The following is a 17,902-nucleotide window of genomic DNA, read 5'->3' on the forward strand; positions in this document are numbered from 1 at the left end:
CCTATCTCATCCTGAGACCCTAATTCATGCCTTTAACACCTTGAGAGTTGGCTTTCATCTTGGTCTCCCCACTTCCATTCTCTATGAAAGCAGAATGCCTCTCTCTCCAACTTCTCCCATATTTAAGAGGCCCACTCCAACAGACCTGGCTAAACTCCATTAACTTCCTCTGCTTTCTGTGCCCCAGTAGATTCATTATAAGAATCCCTTCGTCAATATTAAAATTCCTCCACAGCCTTTCCCTGTGAATGACTCCAGCCACAAGCAGACCTTGCCTCTCTGACACTGGATGTATCATTGCTGCTTCTACTGAATGTAGTCATTTTTACAAGCACTACACTACACTGACACAACACCATCACTTTTGTCAACTTCCTACATTCCTCCATCTTGCCCCTTGCCTCTGCTTTCAAAAACCTCCTTAAAACTCTTCCCTTTGGCTCTGTTTTTTGCTCTGTCCCTCTTCAATTACTGGGTTTCCTCTAAAGAGCATAGGAACAGGAGTAGGCCATTTAATCATATGTGCCTGCTTTGTCATGCAACATCACGGCTGATCTGTAGTTCGATTTCATCCACACACCTTGCCTCGTAACCCCTGACTTAATTAAGCTTCCTTTGCTGCTCAGTATCCTCCTTTCCTTCACTCTGATGTGTAAAGTGTTTGAGGACTTTTTTCCCTAAGGAGAGATATAGAAATATAAGTTCTTTAGTCTTATGAAACTTAGTGGTGACCTCCATTATGGACAATAGCCCTTCTCCAGGTTTCTCAAAGTAATCCATTGCAACATTACAGTTTTGTTATTCAATTGAAAATATTGTAACCCTCTGTAATTGTCGTTCAGGCAGAGCTGGTGGTAATCACTTGTGAGAAAAGCAATTTTCCATGTTTTCTCATTGAAACGATAGTCCAACTAATCATCTCATTATCTCATTATTGCAACCTTAAAGATCTCAAATAATAATGGCTTTGTGCCTGCTGTTGCAGGCAGGAGTTTGGTACAGAGCAGCGTCCTGACTTGACTAAGGAAGTGTATCTGCAAGATATCCACTGTGTGGGCTCCCTCTGCAAACTCTATTTCCGTGAACTGCCCAATCCTCTTCTCACATATGAGCTCTACAAAAAATTCACAGTGAGTACACATTCTCTTCTGTCTCTCAAATTGCCTCCAAATCCTTTCTCTCCTAAGGGCAGTGACTTGTACAGGGGTTCAATCCTGCAGATGGCTGTTAATCCTCCAGCAGCTTGGGTAAGTGGCTATTCTTCTTGTATGAACATGGACAATGAGTGCTGGTAGGGAACTCAGCCTATAGGAAGGCAGAGGATCTGCAGGATGTCGCAACATGCAGCAGTGGTGGGGAGGGTTAGTGGAGAGGGCTTGGAGTGGTGCAGTTGCAGTGGTGGCAAGCTTAGCAAACTTAGCTGACTTGCTTTTACTAACCTGTTGACATTAACTAATCAGTCTGTAAGGCTTAGTGCCTCCCTGGATACCCACTGTGGAACAGAGGCGCACATTGTCCCAGCAAAGAGATCAAGCTGCCTGTATGCAAAGAAAGTCGCCCTGAGGATTGAGAGGCCAGCCTCTGATGACACAGGACTAATAGATCAATGCCTCCATCAATAGCTCCCCATAGAATGGTACCTTACATTTATCCCTCTTTGCTAAAGCTAAGAGAGATTTGGATTCATTATGTGCTAAGTATTGGAGGGCAAAGACCTCAGCAAATAGGAAAGGTTTATGTCTCACAGGCTTAGGGACATTTTTCTCATGTAAAGGCTTAATGTTCACTTTGGGAATTTATTATTCTTTGTCCTTTTGCCTTTCCCTTAATCCCATCAGAGATGGAAAAAGCGCAGGCCCATGGTCAAAGACACACATATATAAGAGTAATTTTTATGGAGGCCCCACACCACTGGCATAGATTCGATAAAACCGATACTTGCCTGACTTGTGAGATGATTTGTGTTGAACTAGCAAGGCCGCCAACTAGCCTGCATGGCTTCAATATTATAGTTAATCCCATTCTAAATGTCCAAAGCCTACATTTTATGACTTTGGTAAAGGGCCACATCAATAAAATCTGGCGTAGTATTATTCTAGGGATCTAGTTTGTGCAAGTAGGCCTCTTAAAGGGGGAAGTATTTTTTTGGCAGGGGGCAGCATGCACATCCCTTACCCTTGACTTGTTTTCAATGTGTAGCCTTCCATTTTTGCTTTTTGCTTTCCCTTTACATTTTATTCTTGATTTCTGCTGGCTTTGGACCTGTACCTTGCAAGGGAATCCATTCAGAGTTCTCAACATGCTGGATAATTGAGATTAAAAAGAGAAGGAGGAACTTATTCAAAATTGATGCCTTAAAGATAGCTTCTTAATGCACATAAATACACAAAGTCACATCCATACAGACTTACTCACATGTGCACTCATCCATACCATTTCAAGAACATTTCTTTGCATCAGCACAAATGCAGACATATGCATGCATGGGCTCATGTACAAGCAAATGTATGGATACACTTTCATAAATTCAATCATGCAGCTGAGTGCTCATGCATACTCACAGGGATAGACTTAGGAACATAGGAACAAAAGTAGGCTACAAAGCCCCTCATACCTGCTCCAGCATTCAATTAAACTATAGCTGATCTGTACCTTAACTTCAGTTCCCTGAGCTCCATTATATCCCTTTATATACTTACCTAACAAAAACCCATCAAGCTGAGTCTTGAAAGCTCCAATTAACCCAGGAACCACAGCATTTTGGGAGAGAGGATTCTAGGTTTCTACTACACTTTGTGTGAGAAGCTGCTTTCAGATTGCCCTGATAACTGGCCTATCTTTAATTTTAAGAATATGTCCTCTTATTCTTGATTGCCTCTTGAGAGGAAAGTAAATACCCATACATGGATGAGCACAAGGTAGCAGAGGTGCTAAACCTTGATTAAATAATGTTTATTTATATATATATATGTTAAATAAAAATGATCTCTGAAATCAAATAAAATCCAGGGAAATGTTTTGACAATGTAAATGGAATGAAGTTCAACTTGTCTGCAATAATAACTAGGAAAAGAGTTTGAGCTAGATCAGCATGGACTTGGTATCAATGCATTGGCTTGATTCAGTAATGAGGGAGACAGCTGATATCAAATATGATTTTCAGTAACTTTCTTCACTCAGCAACCAATTAACATTCTCCAGTCTACAACGACAGTCTGAGGGCATTCTGGAGCAATTTTACTCCTAGAAGCATCACTGAGTTCTGTTGTCTTCACCTACAGGAGGCAGTTGCTGCTCAGTCGGAGGAGGAGCAGCTGATCAGAATCCAAAATGTCATCAAAGAGCTACCTCCTCCACATTACAGGTAATAAAAGCAGGTTCTATAAATTACTGCTGTGTCAAACAAATCTCCAACGATCATTCGGAACCATACGTAATTGCATTTCCTAGTGTACAAAGCTTTTTTTACACAGTCAACAACAGGACCCAGTCTCTCATCAACAGAATAGTTCCAAGGTGAAAGGGCTTCATGGGGGAATGCAGGCACAAAATACAATTAAAATAAAGGAGGGGAAAAGGAATAACATTCTTTTAAAATGTTTATTGTATTTATTGATGTTTTTCCAACCCCAAGATATTGTACAACTTTGAAGCACAGAACCCAGGTCAGCATGGTCTATTTGGTAACATACAAGGGAAGATTGGAGGTCCTGTGGCTCAGGGGGCCAGTGGCTTAGTTGGTTGGATACCCAGTGTAGATCAGTTTGCTGCCAAAAGCATGGGGTTCAATTCTGGCTTGGATGGATTTGGGACCTGCCTCCTTGCCCTACCAATGGTGGAGGCTATGGAAATATGAGACATAGGACTGAGGAGTAGGCCATTCAGCCCTTTGAACCTGCTCAGCCATTCAATAAGATCATGGCTAATCTGATTATGGTCTCAACTCCACTTTAATTGAGGTCAGACCTGCCTTCAGGCAGAGAAGGGAAAAGTGTGTTGAGGGAGGATTTCTCGAGCTCTTTTCCTCAGCGGCGTATATTGGACAGATTGATCCTCACATAGCATGATTTGAACTGTAGTGATATGTGGGTTGGTTCCATTAGATAATCTGCATCTATTGCACTGTAACATCAGCATATTTAATATTAGGGTTGTGAATATGTCGCTGGGTAAATATGTGTGTTCACGTGATCACAGCATCGAAATGTTTTTAACATGGAATATCAAACAAAAATCATCGCTTTTTCAGAATATGGCAATAACTTACTTCATTTTTTTTGCTCTTTCACCTTCCTCTTGTAGAACATTGGAATACCTGATCAAGCATTTGACACATATCGCATCGTTTAGCACCAAGACAAACATGCACTCCAGGAACCTGGCCCTTGTGTGGGCTCCTAATTTATTAAGGTTGGCACCTGAGCCTTTGAAATCCAAATCTACCTCAGTCTATTTATAACTCTGTGTGCAGTGGAAGAGCAAGCTTAGTGGATGGAAAAATCGTTTGATACATTAAACAAGAAGTTATAGTAACGTGAGGGTTAATGTCTATATGATAGCTGATTAGCAAACTTAAGGTGTGTGTGGCCACAATGCTTGAACCATCTCCTGCCTTCCACCTTGCATCAATTTGAAGTCACACAAAATTCTGCTGCCTGAATCCTAATTCACACCCCTACGATTCAGCCATCACCCCTGTGCTTACTGACCTACATTGTCTTGCAGTCCAGCAATGCTACATATTTAAAATTCTCATCATAATGTTCAAATCCCCCTGAGGCCTTGTCCCTTCCTCTCTCAGTAACCTCCTCCAGCCATATAACTTTCCAATATCACTGCGTTCTTCCAATTCTGGCCTTTTGTGCATCCCTGACTTCCTTCACCCTACCACTGGCAACTGCCCCTTCGGTTATATAGACGCTAAGCACTGGAATCCCCTCCCTAAACTTCTCCAGCTTTCTACCCGCCTTCTTTTAAGATTTCCTTAAATTTACCTCTTTGATACCTGTCCTAGTATCACCTTATAATGCTTTGCTGTCAGTTTATGTCTGATAATGCTTCAGTGGAGGGGAGGCTTTACCCTTGTTAAAAGTGCCACATTAATGCAAGTTATTGTTGTTGTGTCATTATTAATCTTCATGACCTTACAGTACCCTCCATGCTTTGGCCATTGTCTATATGAGGGCAGACTTTATGAATGTGTGCTGCCAGTTCATAGCTCCACCTGGCAGGAATGCACATCATGAAGCTGAAGATCAGTGGACCCTACAGCACAAAATCCTGCAGAGCCACTGACATCTGCTCTTTCATTCCTGGAGTCTGTTCCCAGCAGCTGAAGCTCCATATCAGGAGCATGAATTCTTAAAATCTACGGGGTTGTCATTCCTTTGTGGTCTGTGGTACCAGCAGACATAACGCATCCTTAGACAAACAGCCCGCTAAATAATAAGCTCCATGGCATCAAATGAAAAGCATAGGGCAACTATTTCTTTTCTTGACAAAGATATAAGAATGAGAAACTTCTTTCTCTTCAGTTCTGGAGGTCAAAGTCAAATTCAAAGCTTCCACTCCCAATAAATAGTGCAAGAGTTCCTCTTGCCCAACAGGAAAAATAGAGCCACCCTTTCCCCACAGGAGAAGGTGGTGGTGTAGAGGCAACATCGCTAAACTTGTAATCTAGAGGCTCAGGCTAATGCTCTGAGGACATGGATTCAAATCCCACCATGGCAGCTGGTAGAATTTAAGTATCAATTAATAAACCTGAAATATATATATGGTGACCATGACAGCCATCATCAATTGTTAAAACCCATCTGGTTTACTAATGTCCTTTAGAGAAGGAGATCCACTGTCCTTACCCATTCTGGTCTGGTCTAGCCTAAATGTGACTCCAGACTCACTGGTTGACTTGTAACTCCCCTCTGTAATGGTTCAAGGTCAACTAAGGATGGGCAAGATATGCTGGCCTTGCTAGCAACACCCAGGACCCACGAAAGAATAAAGAAAAAACCTATGAAAACATAAAAGAAAGTAATTCCATACATAATATTGACATCTCTCCCCTGTACTCCACATCAGCAGGTAAAATAGTGCATGTTATGTGTATGGAACAGACAAAGCACATGCTTACATCTGTTTCAAAAGTTAGGTTGTCCTGGAACAGGTCACTAGCCTGTTGTCAGAGGCTATAGCTTGAAGGTCACCACTCGACATCAGTTATGACTGACCAGGAGGGTTTCCCCATTGTGCTGTCTGTCATAGGCATATTGGAAGGATTTACAACCTGCTTAGCTGTGTTATGAACACACCTTCTGTGGCCAACAAGACCTGTAGTGGGTCGCGAACCCGGAGCTTCTGGCCCAGAGGTAGGGACACCACCCACTGTGCCACAAGACCACCAACCTACCTTACCCATCCCTCCCCAAACAGCAATGAATAAAGGAACAGATAGGGTGGATTGGAGGGATGGTGGGGGCAGTCATTTTGACTTTGTGTGATGGTGTAACATGGGTGATAGAGAATTGGCCGCCCAATTTCCACCATTCCCAAAGTTTATTTCCATCACCCATTTTACATGACTCTAAAAGCAAAATACTGCGGATGCTAGAAATCTGAATAAAATCAGAAAATGCTGAAAAAATACTCAACAGGTCAGACAGCATCAGTGGAGAGAGTTAACCTTTCATCAGAATTGGGAAAAGTGAGAGATGCAATAAGCAGTTACAGATTCAGGGAAAGGGAGAGGTGGGGAAAGAAGGTCTGTGATGGGGGGGAAGGCAGGACAGATTAAATGACTAAAGGGGTGTTGGTGTCTGGTAATAGGAAAAGCGAAAAACAAAATATATATCTAGAGGAGGTGTGAATAACAAAATATGAATCATTAAAAGCATCTTCAGTCTGAAAAAATGGGAGCAGAGCTTATGATCTGAAATGGCTGAGCTTAATGTTGAGTCCAGAAGGCTTTTAAGTTCCTAATTGAAAGATGAGGTGTTGTTTCCTTAAGCTCCCATTGAGCTTCAAGGACAGTGTAGGAGGTCGAGGACAGAGAGGTCAGACAGTGAAGTGGGATAGTGAATTAAAATGGTAGATGTCTGGAAACTCAGGATCAGGCTTGCAGACTGAACGGAGGAGTTCAGTAAAGTGATCAACCAATCTGCGTTTGGGCTCTCCCGCGTAGAGAGTCAAATTACCCCCACTGACCCCCGGAGATTAGTTACCGCCCCCTCACCACTGAATGAAAGCAATTTGAAACTCTGACCTGGAAAAGCAATTGCATGCTTACTGAAACCATTACAGCATAATATTAAAGTAACCACCTAATGTTTCCAAAGCAAACATGAAAATGAGATCATCTCCAGGCGGCCAAATTCTCTTCAGATGTTTTTCAGTGAGACCAGATGCAACTGACCCAAGATTGCTTGAGTGACTAATTCAAGTGCTTGATGATTCTTCAAATCCCATTTTAGCATAAACTGTTAGACCAATGTTATGACACTGTTTATAAACAGGAAGGACCAATGTGTGGTCTGATGTGCACTAACTCAAAATTTCTTAGCCTGAGGCCCCACTCAGGCAGCACAAGTGAGATCAGGCTTACCAGTGTGTGGTCAATTACTGTTATGGGGATCATGTGAAGGTACAGACGAATCAGGCCTAAATGTGGGGAATCTTAGGGGCCAAGCATTTTAGCCTTGGTCTTGGAACAAGCATGTAGCCTCATCTGGAGTCTGTAAGTAAATGTATTGTTTTTTACAAGAAATCCGTCCTGCACTCCAAGTTTTTTACATTTAGCAACAAGGATAAATAGCACCGACGCAACACCTTGCTTCACGACTGCAAGTATTTCGATATTTTTAAGAGAAGAATGAAAAGAAGTATACTCACCAACAATGCCTATCTTTGGCAGAATTGACCCATACGACTCACCCATCGAGGACTGGAGACAATACATTGAGCGATTAGATTTCTACTTTGTAGCTAACAAAATAGCGGCAAGGGAGAAACAGAAGGCAATTCTCCTCAGTGTCTGCAGGAGCAAAATCTATAACCTAATCCGTAGCTTGACAGCTCCAAACACACCAAATTCCAGATCCTTCACCGAGCTAGTCAACCTCGTGAAGGGACATTTTCAGCTTAAACCCTCAGTGATTATGCAAAGATTCAAGTTTAACTCTCAAATAAGGGCCCCTGAGTTTACATCATGAAGTTAAAACCATTAAATGAACACTGTGGCTTCGGTGATACTTCAAACAATCTGTTGTGAGGTCGTTTGGTTTGCGGCATAAACGACGACACCACTCAGCACCGTTTACTTGCAGAAGTTGAGATAGACCTGAAGTACGCCATGGAGATAGAGCTAGCAATGGAGAGTGCTGAGAGGGATTCACAGGCTTTGCAAAGGATGCAATTTGGCACCGTTTTGCAGCTAAGGCGGGAGCCTGCCACCAGGCATGGCATAAAGATCAGGGGGGTCACCGCGAAGTGGGACACAATCCCTATCGCTAGAAAACCAAATGAAATGCTGAAGCAGCTCACCAGTAACCCAGAAGTTAAAGTGTTACCATTCATGCACCCCAGGTCTGTAGATTCAAAGATGTTGAATGCCTCTACTGCCATAAAAAAGGGCTTGTTGTTAAACACTGCAGGACTAGACCAAGGCAGGCATTCAGACAGCAGGTCAAGTTAAATGAAGTGCACAATATAAATGAACCAGAAGTTACTGAGGCTGATGTTTATTACCTACACAATCTGAAGGCCAGGAAAACTGAACCAATCACTGTTACACTTCAAGTAAATGAAAAGCCTCTGTTCATGGAGGTTGACAGAGGAGAATTGACCACAGTGATGGGAGAATACATCTTTAAATACCTCAGAGAAGGTACCCAGCCATTGAGTCAGGAGAAAACCACGGCTCAGCTAAAAACGTATACTGGAGAGGCAATACAAGTGAAAGGCATTGCCTCTGTATCTGTATCCTACAGGCAACTGAAAGCACAGCTGCCAGTAAATGTTGTAACAGGAGGAGGACCTAGCCTTCTGGGCCGTGATTAGTTGAAAGAAATTAAACTCAACTGGTCAGAAATATTTCAGGTCAGGACAGGAGGAATTCCAGAGTTGCTGAATGACAGAGCATTCCGAGATGAGTTGGGGAAAATCAAAGGTCTACAAGCTAAAATACACATGGACTCTGAAGCAACACCCCAGCATTTTAAGGTAAGACCTATACCTTACCCTCCAAAACAAAAGGTAGATGCAGAATTATGTCATTTGGAGAAGTTAGGAATAATCCAGCCAGTCCAATTTTGAGAATGGGCAGCACTCATAGTCTCTGCGCTAAAACCAGACTAAACTATTCGCATCTGCAGGGATTATAAATTAACTGTGAACAAGGCTGCAAAATTAGACAAATACCCAATTCCAAAGATTGAAGATCTGTACGCTAAACTTGTAGGAGGAAGACCCTACACTAAACTGGACATGAGTCATGCGTATCAACAACTCGATCTGGGCAACACATCAAGAAGTTATGTCATCATAAACATGCACAAAGGCCTATACCAATATACACGCCTACCCTTTGCTGTGTCATCTACCTGTGCGATTTTCCAAAGAACAGTGGAAAGCTTACTACAAGGACTTCCCCGAGTTATAGTGTACCTGGACAACGTCCTAATCACAAGATCCACAGAAGCAGTACATGGGGCAAACCTGGAAGAAGCTCTAAAGAGATTTTTAGAGACTGGCGTTTGTTTAAAAAAAGACAAATGCACCTTCCGAGCAAAGGAAGTTGTGTATCTGGCTCACTGAGTGGACATCCAGGGGTTGCATCCATTAGAGGAGAAAGTCAGGGCCATCAAAGAATGGCCCTCTCCTACCAACATCATGGAGCTCAAGTCTTTTTTGGGCATGGTAAACTATTATGATCAATTCTTGCCTAATCTATCTACAGCGTTAGCCCCTTTACACTTATTATTGAAGTAGAACCACAGGTGGTCTTTGAAGGCACAGCAAGAGGAAGCTTTCACAAGAGTCAAGATTCTTTTACAATCGTTGTGTCTGCTATTACCCATTTAAGGGATTAATACTCACTTGTGATTCATCTCCCCACGGACTGGGAGCAGTGCTGTCACACAAGATGGAGGGTGGATCTGAAAGACCAATGGGCTATGTATCCAGAGCCATTTTTGTAACCTGAAAGGTTACTCACAAATTGAAAAAGAGGGTTTATCTATTGTATTTGGAGTAAAGAAGTTCCATCAATATTTGCATGGATGACTCTTCACCATAGTGTCAGATCACAAGCTCCTGTTGGGTTTGTTTAGTGAAGATTAGGCAATCCCACCGATAGCCTCTGCTAGAATTCAAAGATTTTTTGTCAGGATACGAGTACACTTTTAGGCACCATCCGGGTGTGCTTATAGCAAATGCAGATGGCCTCAATAATCTGCCTTTGCCAGATATTATAACTCTCAAGCGGTGGTACTTGTGTTGAATTTCCTGGACACCTCACCAGTCTGCGCAAGATAGGTAAAGAAGTGGACAAATCAGGATCCAATTTTAGCAAGAGTCCGTGAATAAGTATTACAAGGATGGTCAAATGCACAAGTCCCTGAAGAATTAAAACCATTCTTTGCCCATAGATCTGAACTGAGTTGTCAAGGTGGTATCTTATTATGGGGAGCAAGAGTCACCATCCCTTTGCAAGGAGGAGAACCATTATTAGAGGAACTTCACAGTGCACATCCTGGTATTTCGAAAATGAAGATGTTTGCACAAAGTTATATCTGGTGGCCAGGTATAGATAGTAATATAGAAAAAATGGTGAAACACTGTCTCCAGTGCCAGCAACAATAGAACTTGCCTGTTCAGCTCCACTGTATCCGTGGGAGTGACCTGGTCGACCATGGGATAGACTACATATAGACTATGTTGGTCCATTTTTAGGTACCATATTTCTTGTGATCATCGATGCACTTCCCAAATGGATAGATGTGTTTGAAGTGAGGTCACCTACTTCATTTGCAACCATTGAAAAGCTGCGGCAGAGTTTCGTTGTTCATGGTTTACCCGAAGTTATTGTGTCAAACAATGGTACTGCTTTTACTAGTATTGAATTCCAAAGATTTGTGAACCTAAATCGGATTAAACACGTCAGAACAACACCGTATCATTCCTTATCCAATGGGTTACCAGAAAGAGCAGTACAAACCTTTAAAACCAGCATCAAGAAACTAACAGAGGGATGTTCGAAACACAAATTTCAAGATTCCTGTTCAGCTATCGCACAACTCCTCATGTGACCACTGGTTTAACACCTTCAGAATTGTTAATGAAGCACAGACTTCGTACAATATTGAGTCTAGTATCCCTAATTTAGAGGGGAAGGTGGGGAGAAACCAGGGTAGTCAGAAAGTGAATCATGATGTTCACAGTTAAGGTCAAGAGTTTAGCATGGGAAAGATAGTTTTCGTATGAAACTTTGCAGCTGGACCGAAATGGGTCCCTGGTACAATTGTCTCTGAAACAGGACCTTTATCTTATCAGTAGAAGTGGAAAACAGGATTGTTAGGAAACATACGGATCATCTCAGAAGTTGAGAAGCCTCCAACAACCAGTCAATCCACCTGAAATCGAATTTGAAACTTTGAGCCCTGAGGTGCCAGATACCAAAGGATGGACTTTCCTGATGTCTCTGTTGAAGTAAATAATTCTTAACAGCCATTGTCTAGGGAAGTCCCTGAAGCTGCAGTTCCTGTGCAAGTTGATCCAATGGATGAAATTCCAGTTGTAGAGTTGCATCACTCTACCCAAATCCGAAAACCTCCTCAAAGACTAAATTTATAATAGCATGAACTATATATAATTGTATATAATAGGGGTTAAGATGCTTTTGTAAATAAGAGGGTAAAACAAAATTAAAGGGGGAGGAATGTAGTAAATATAAGTTAAACTATTTCTTACTGGTATGGGGATCATGTAGCTGCACAGACGAATCAGCCCTAAGCGTGGGGAATCTTATGGTGGAACCTTTTAGCCTTGGTCTTGGAACAAGCATGTAGCCTCACCTGGAATCTGTAAATAAAGTTTACTGTTTCTTACAAGAAACCTGTACTCCAAATTTATTAGAACTATTGATAACAGAGGTTTCAGCTATCACGTCCTCACACTCTGGAATTTGCTTCCTAAACCCCTCCAACTCTCCCATCTTCAGAAATATCTCCTCAGAACTTCAATGCCTCCCTCCTCTGACTCTTATCTTAATGTCTGGCGCTTGGGGCTCCTCTCTCCCTCCTTCCCGCATAGACAGATACACTTCCGAGAACATTTTAGGTTGAGGGCACCATGTTGGGCAGATTTACCTCTCTATTCAGTTCCCTGTGATGCACTGGACATAGAAATGGAACCCTTTTTTGCATCTGGTCTCTGCCCCCACAAAACTTCCCTAGGAGTTCCGTGATTCCCCAAAATAATAAATCCATGCCTAGCTGAGCCTGGTGTGGGCACCAAGTTCAGTATAAGCATTGTATTGAAATGAATGGGTTTTGCCAACCTCCCACCTCACTTTCCTCTCTGTACCAGATGAGCAGGGAGAGTTGCTCTGGGGCAACCTGGAGTTTCAGCAGCGAGGAGCAGGCTTCAAAAAAACACCCAAAAATCAAGGTAGCCACAATTCCCACCTTCCCCAACCAGCCAGAAGGCACTGATGTTCTTGGCCATGCTGATCTTAGCATGAAACCAAGCAGTGAATAGTGTCTCTACCAGGAGGGTCAGGAAAATGGAGGATGCTTCAGTAAAATACACCTGTCAGATACCCACTGGGGGCTTGAAGAGAAAAGGATTGTCCAATAGAGGCTGTTGTTATGTGAGACCTTGTGAGCAACACCACCCAAACTAGTGCACAACAAGCCTCCTGTCACTCCCCTCCCATTTAGGCACATCAGCAAGGGCTGTAAGACCATTCAAATGCACAGCACAGTATAACAAGAGAAACTTACATTTATATAGCACCTTTAACATAATAAAACATTGCAAGACAATTCGCATGGGCATTATCAAACAAAATTTAACACCCCCCTACATAAGGAGATATTAGGACAGTTATCCCAAAACTTGGTCAAAAGAAGTAAGCTTCAAGGAGCATCTTAAAGGATAAGAGAAGGTAGAGAACTGTGAAGGTTAGGAACAGAATTCAAGAGCTTAGGGCCTTGGCTCTATGTGGATCATTTAAAATCGGGAAACTTGCAGGAGGCCAGAATTGAAGGATCTGAGACATCTTAGAGGGTTGGAGTGCTGGCTACAAATGTAATCTACAGCAGCATATATTCCATGTTGCAACATGACCTAAACACGCTCAATAAAACAAACCCAACAACAAAAAATTACTTGGAAGTGAAAAGATCCTATGGGATATTCAGGTTGAAAACAGAGTTAGAATAAAGAAAAATGGGACCAAATCGTTATTTCCATGTTGGTTATTAATATTCCCTTACGAAATATAATATAACATCGGCTCTTTAATGTGGTATTTACACAGATCAAAAGAAATAGAAGGGTCTGGGTACAACAACGATGCTGCATTTCTGGAGGTGCGAGTTCAGTCCATTGTTATCGAATTCATCCTGAATCATGTCAATCAGCTCTTCATTAGCAACACAGTCCATCCTGGGCAGAACACTGAAGGTAGGAGTGAAGCAGCAACACAAAAGGCAGGATTTTCCCTGCAGGCCTCTGAACGATGTCATCCAGCTCAAATGTGGATCTGAAACCCGCACGGTGTGGGAAACAGTCACTGATTTTCCCCGAGCTGGCCAATTAATGGCAAAAGGGCAGGCTTGCAATCCAATTCAGGACAGCAGGACAACTCGCTGTCAAAGCTGGAGGGACAACAAACCTTCCAACTTGAAAGCAGAGCAGGATGCCACAGGGTTGGGGGTGGGGGGGGGGGTGGTTCAAAATAAAAAAAGGCTTTTGAAATGGGGTCTGTGGAGGGGGCAATGCGGGGGAGGGCTGAGGCCGTCTGCAGGGCAGCGCCTGGCTACCCTGCACTCAGCAGGGACGGCCTCTCGGGGTCCACCTGGAAATTTGGCCTCCTGGTCGTTAACCTGGCTCCCGCTGCCTGCCGACTGGAGATTGAGCCTGCTCCGCCATTCATCATGATCATGGCTGATCATCCAGCTCAATAGCCTGCTCCCACTTTCTCCCCATATCCTTTAATTCCCTTTTGCCCCAAGAGCTATATCTAACTCCTTCTTGAAAACATACAATGTTGTCCTCTCAACTACTTTCTGTGGTAGCGAATTCCACAGACTCACCACTCCCTGGGTGAAGAAATTTCTCCTCATCTCAGTCCTAAATGGTTTACCCCATATCCTCAGACTGTGACCCCTGGTTCTGGACTCCCCCACCATCGGGAACATCATTCCTGCACCTACCCTGTCTAGTCCTGTTAGAATTTTATAGGTTTCTATGAGATCCCCCCTCATTCTTCTGAACTCCAGCGAACATAATCCTAATCGACTCAATCACCCCTCATATGTCAGTCCCGCCATCCCAGGAATCAGTCTGGTAAATCTTTGCTGCACTCCCTCTATAACAAGTACATCCTTCCTCAGATAAGGAGACCAAAACTGCACAAAATATTCCAGGTGTGGTCTCACCAAGGCCCTATATAATTGCAGCAAGACATCCCTGTTTCTGTACTTGAATCCTCTCGCTATGAAAGCCAACATACCATTTGCCTCCTTTACCGCCTGCTGCACCTACATGCTTACCTTCAGCGACCGGTGTACAAGGACACCCAGGTCTCGTTGCACATTCCCCTCTCTCAATTTATAGCCATTCAGATAATAATCTGCCTTCCTGTTTTTGCTACCAAAATGGATAACCTCACATTTATCCACATTATACTGCATCTGCCATGCATTTGCCCACTCACTCAGCTTGTCCAAATCACACTGAAGCATCTCTGTATCCTCCTCACAGCTCACCCTACCACCCAGCTTTGTGTCATCTGCAAATTTGGAGATATTACATTTAGTTCCCTCATCTAAATCATTAATACATATTGTGAATAGCTGAGGTCCCAGCACCGTTTCCTGTGGTACCCCACTAGTCATTGCCTGCCATTCAGAAAAAGACCCGTTTATTCCTGCTCTTTGTTTCTTGTCTGCCAACCAGTTTTCTATCCATCTCAATACACCACCCCCAATCCCATGTGCTTTAATTTTACACACTAACCTCTTATGTGGGACTTTGTCGAAAGCCTTCTGAAAGTCCAAATAAACCACATCCACTGGCTCCCCCTCAACAACTCTACTAGTTACATCCTCAAAAAATTCCAGTAGATTTGTCAAGCATGATTTCCCTTTCATAAATCTATGCTGACTCTGTCCGATTCTGCCACTGTTTTCCACATGCTCAGCTATTAAATCTTTTATAATGGACTCTATAATTTTCCCTACTACCGACGTCAAGCTGACGGGTCTATAATTCCCTGTTTTCTCTCTGCCTCCCTTTTTAAATAGTGGGGTTACATTAGCTACCCTCCAATCTGTAGGAACTGTTCCAGAGCCTATAGAATCTTGGAAGATGACCACCAATGCATCCACTATTTCTAGGGCCACTTCCTTAAGTACTCTGGGATGTAAATTATCAGGCCCCTGGGATTTATCAGCTTTCAATCCCATCAATTTCCCCAACACCATTTCCCTACTAATACTGATTTCTTTCAGTTCCTCCCTCTCACTAAACCCTGTGTTCCCCAACATTTCTGGTGTGTTATTATTGTCCTCCTTTGTGAAGACAGAACCAAAGTATGTATTTAGTTGGTCAGCCATTTCTCTGTTCCCCATTATAAATTCCCCTATTTCTGACTGTAAGAAAGCAACCTGGGGCAGGATGGAATTGAGACCTGGCACGGAGGCCAGCTGGATTATTTTAGTGCCAGTCTACCTCTGTTAACAGCCCTAGTGGAGCCTAAAAATCAGGCCCTAGCTCTCCATTCCCCACTGTCCTCAGCCTTGACTGATCAGTGGCTGAATGTGTTAAATGATGGACTGAATCGTTCAGCCCTAGTCCCTGCTGATTTGTCTGATTGCTATCAGAACAAGTAAGAAAGAGGTTACATTTTTACTGTGCCTTATCACATCCTCAAGGGTCCCAAAGCCCTTAACTGCCAATTAATTATCTTTGAAATACAATCACTGTTATATAACAAGTGGGAAAATAGAGATGTTACAGTTGGCTGCATGGGCCCTTGTTCAGAGAGAAAAAAATAATGATACTGATCCCACTCCTGCTTATATCCAGTGACTCATGTGGAAACACTACAGCCCCAATATTTATGAGGAGGCTGGAAGGGAGTTGGGGAAGGGGAGGGGAGTCACAGTGTATAGGAATCCCAGAAATGCGAGCAACCTGGAGGTCCTGCTATCTTTAACAATAGGACTATGTTGAGATGTTTCTTCCCCATTTCCTGGCTAGCCAGACTGAGATGTTGGCTGGCTATCACATGGGAAGGCCTGCATCACAGGCCAGACACAGGGAGCCATGAGGAGGGAGAGAGGGACGGAGAGACAGTCGGAACTGGGTGGAGCTGGCAATCAATGGCCGTGGGAGATCAGAGTTCAAGGAAAGATCAAAGGTTGAGGAAGAGAGCAAGATCGTGTGTTGGGGTGAGATTGGATACCAGTGGGAGGGTGACCAACTGCAGGAAGAGAAACAGGCTCACTTGAGAGTTAGAGCACGCCAGCTCCTCTTGACACACAATTAAGGCACTGATTGGTTGGAATCTCACCTCCCTCCAGCCACTGGGTTTTCGGAGCCCCTGGTCCACAACACTAACATTTTTAAAAGTGGTCAAATTTGAAACGGCAGCCTCATTAAACGTTTAAGTCACTGACCCACCTCTGGACAGCTGGTTGGTTCCCTGCCAGAAAGTGGACACATTGGAGACTGGTTGAGGTCAGTTTTCTGATCTTTGAAATTTTAACTTCCCCTCTCCCACAGGTCCTGGGGGTTTAAAATAAACTTCAATGATCTTGATATTGTGGGAAAGCAGCATACAAATGTTTTAAACATCTGTCTGAAAATCCTCTGCACTATTTTAAATGGGTGAAGACCTTTATCAAGCTAGAAGTTTCACATGAACACACTACATTCATATCCCATGGCAAAATTTTAGGGTTTATGTGCAACCCTCTGCTATTTATGCATGGAGACTGAGTGACTGGAGGATTACACTAGGCTGTGATGCCCCCTGTGGTCGAATAAACCCACCATAATGTTCGGGCTCAAAGATGAAGAAAGAGGAAATGGATGAGATGACAGAGAGGCACTGTCACTTATGGAATCCTACTCCAGTATGAATCACCACTTTCAGAAAAGGAGGAAATTGGGAAGGGTCAAAAAGCTTGCATAAAATTAGGATATATTGACTTTTAAAGTGAAATATAAACTGGAACTTTCTCTAACATTTGAAATTTTATAAGAAAAATCTCTCTTTAAATATTGTGTGCTGAATTTGAAACACTAGCTTAGCAAACAGGAGGATCTTTAAACTGGTGTACTTAGGGTTTAAAGGGAAATTGCTTTGTGAAATTAGTGTATTGCTATTCTGGCCACATGGTTATATCATATAAAAAAGAAGAAATTTGCAGTTACGTAGAGCCTTTCATGATCTCAGGGCTTCACAAAGTTCTTCATAGTCATGAAGTAGTTCTGAAGTGTCAGCAATGTTGTAACATAAGGAAATATAGCAGCCATATGGTGCACAGCAAGCTCCCACAAACAGCAATGAAATAATGAGCAGATGATATGCTCTAATGATTTTAGCTGAGAGATAAATATTGGCCAGGACACTGGGTGAACTTTGATTCCCTTCTTCGAATAGTGCCATGAATCT

General features: G+C 42.9%; 1 protein-coding gene across 3 annotated transcripts in view; it reads left to right on the top strand.

Moving 5' to 3' along the window:
* The window catches only part of arhgap31 (Rho GTPase activating protein 31), a 105,938-nt gene that overhangs the window by 70,785 nt on the left and 17,251 nt on the right, over positions 1-17,902 (top strand). For 2 of the 3 annotated variants that reach the window (XM_041211520.1, XM_041211519.1), the window contains 4 exons: positions 986-1,130; positions 3,282-3,364; positions 4,303-4,410; positions 13,535-13,680. In XM_041211520.1, coding sequence (XP_041067454.1) covers positions 986-1,130; positions 3,282-3,364; positions 4,303-4,410; positions 13,535-13,680 — 482 coding nt within the window. The remainder of the gene's footprint in view (positions 1-985; positions 1,131-3,281; positions 3,365-4,302; positions 4,411-13,534; positions 13,681-17,902) is intronic. The other variant, XM_041211521.1, reaches the window with a different exon arrangement.

The sequence above is a fragment of the Carcharodon carcharias genome, chromosome 18, assembly GCF_017639515.1.
Source record: "Carcharodon carcharias isolate sCarCar2 chromosome 18, sCarCar2.pri, whole genome shotgun sequence".
Classification (NCBI taxonomy): domain Eukaryota; kingdom Metazoa; phylum Chordata; class Chondrichthyes; order Lamniformes; family Lamnidae; genus Carcharodon; species Carcharodon carcharias.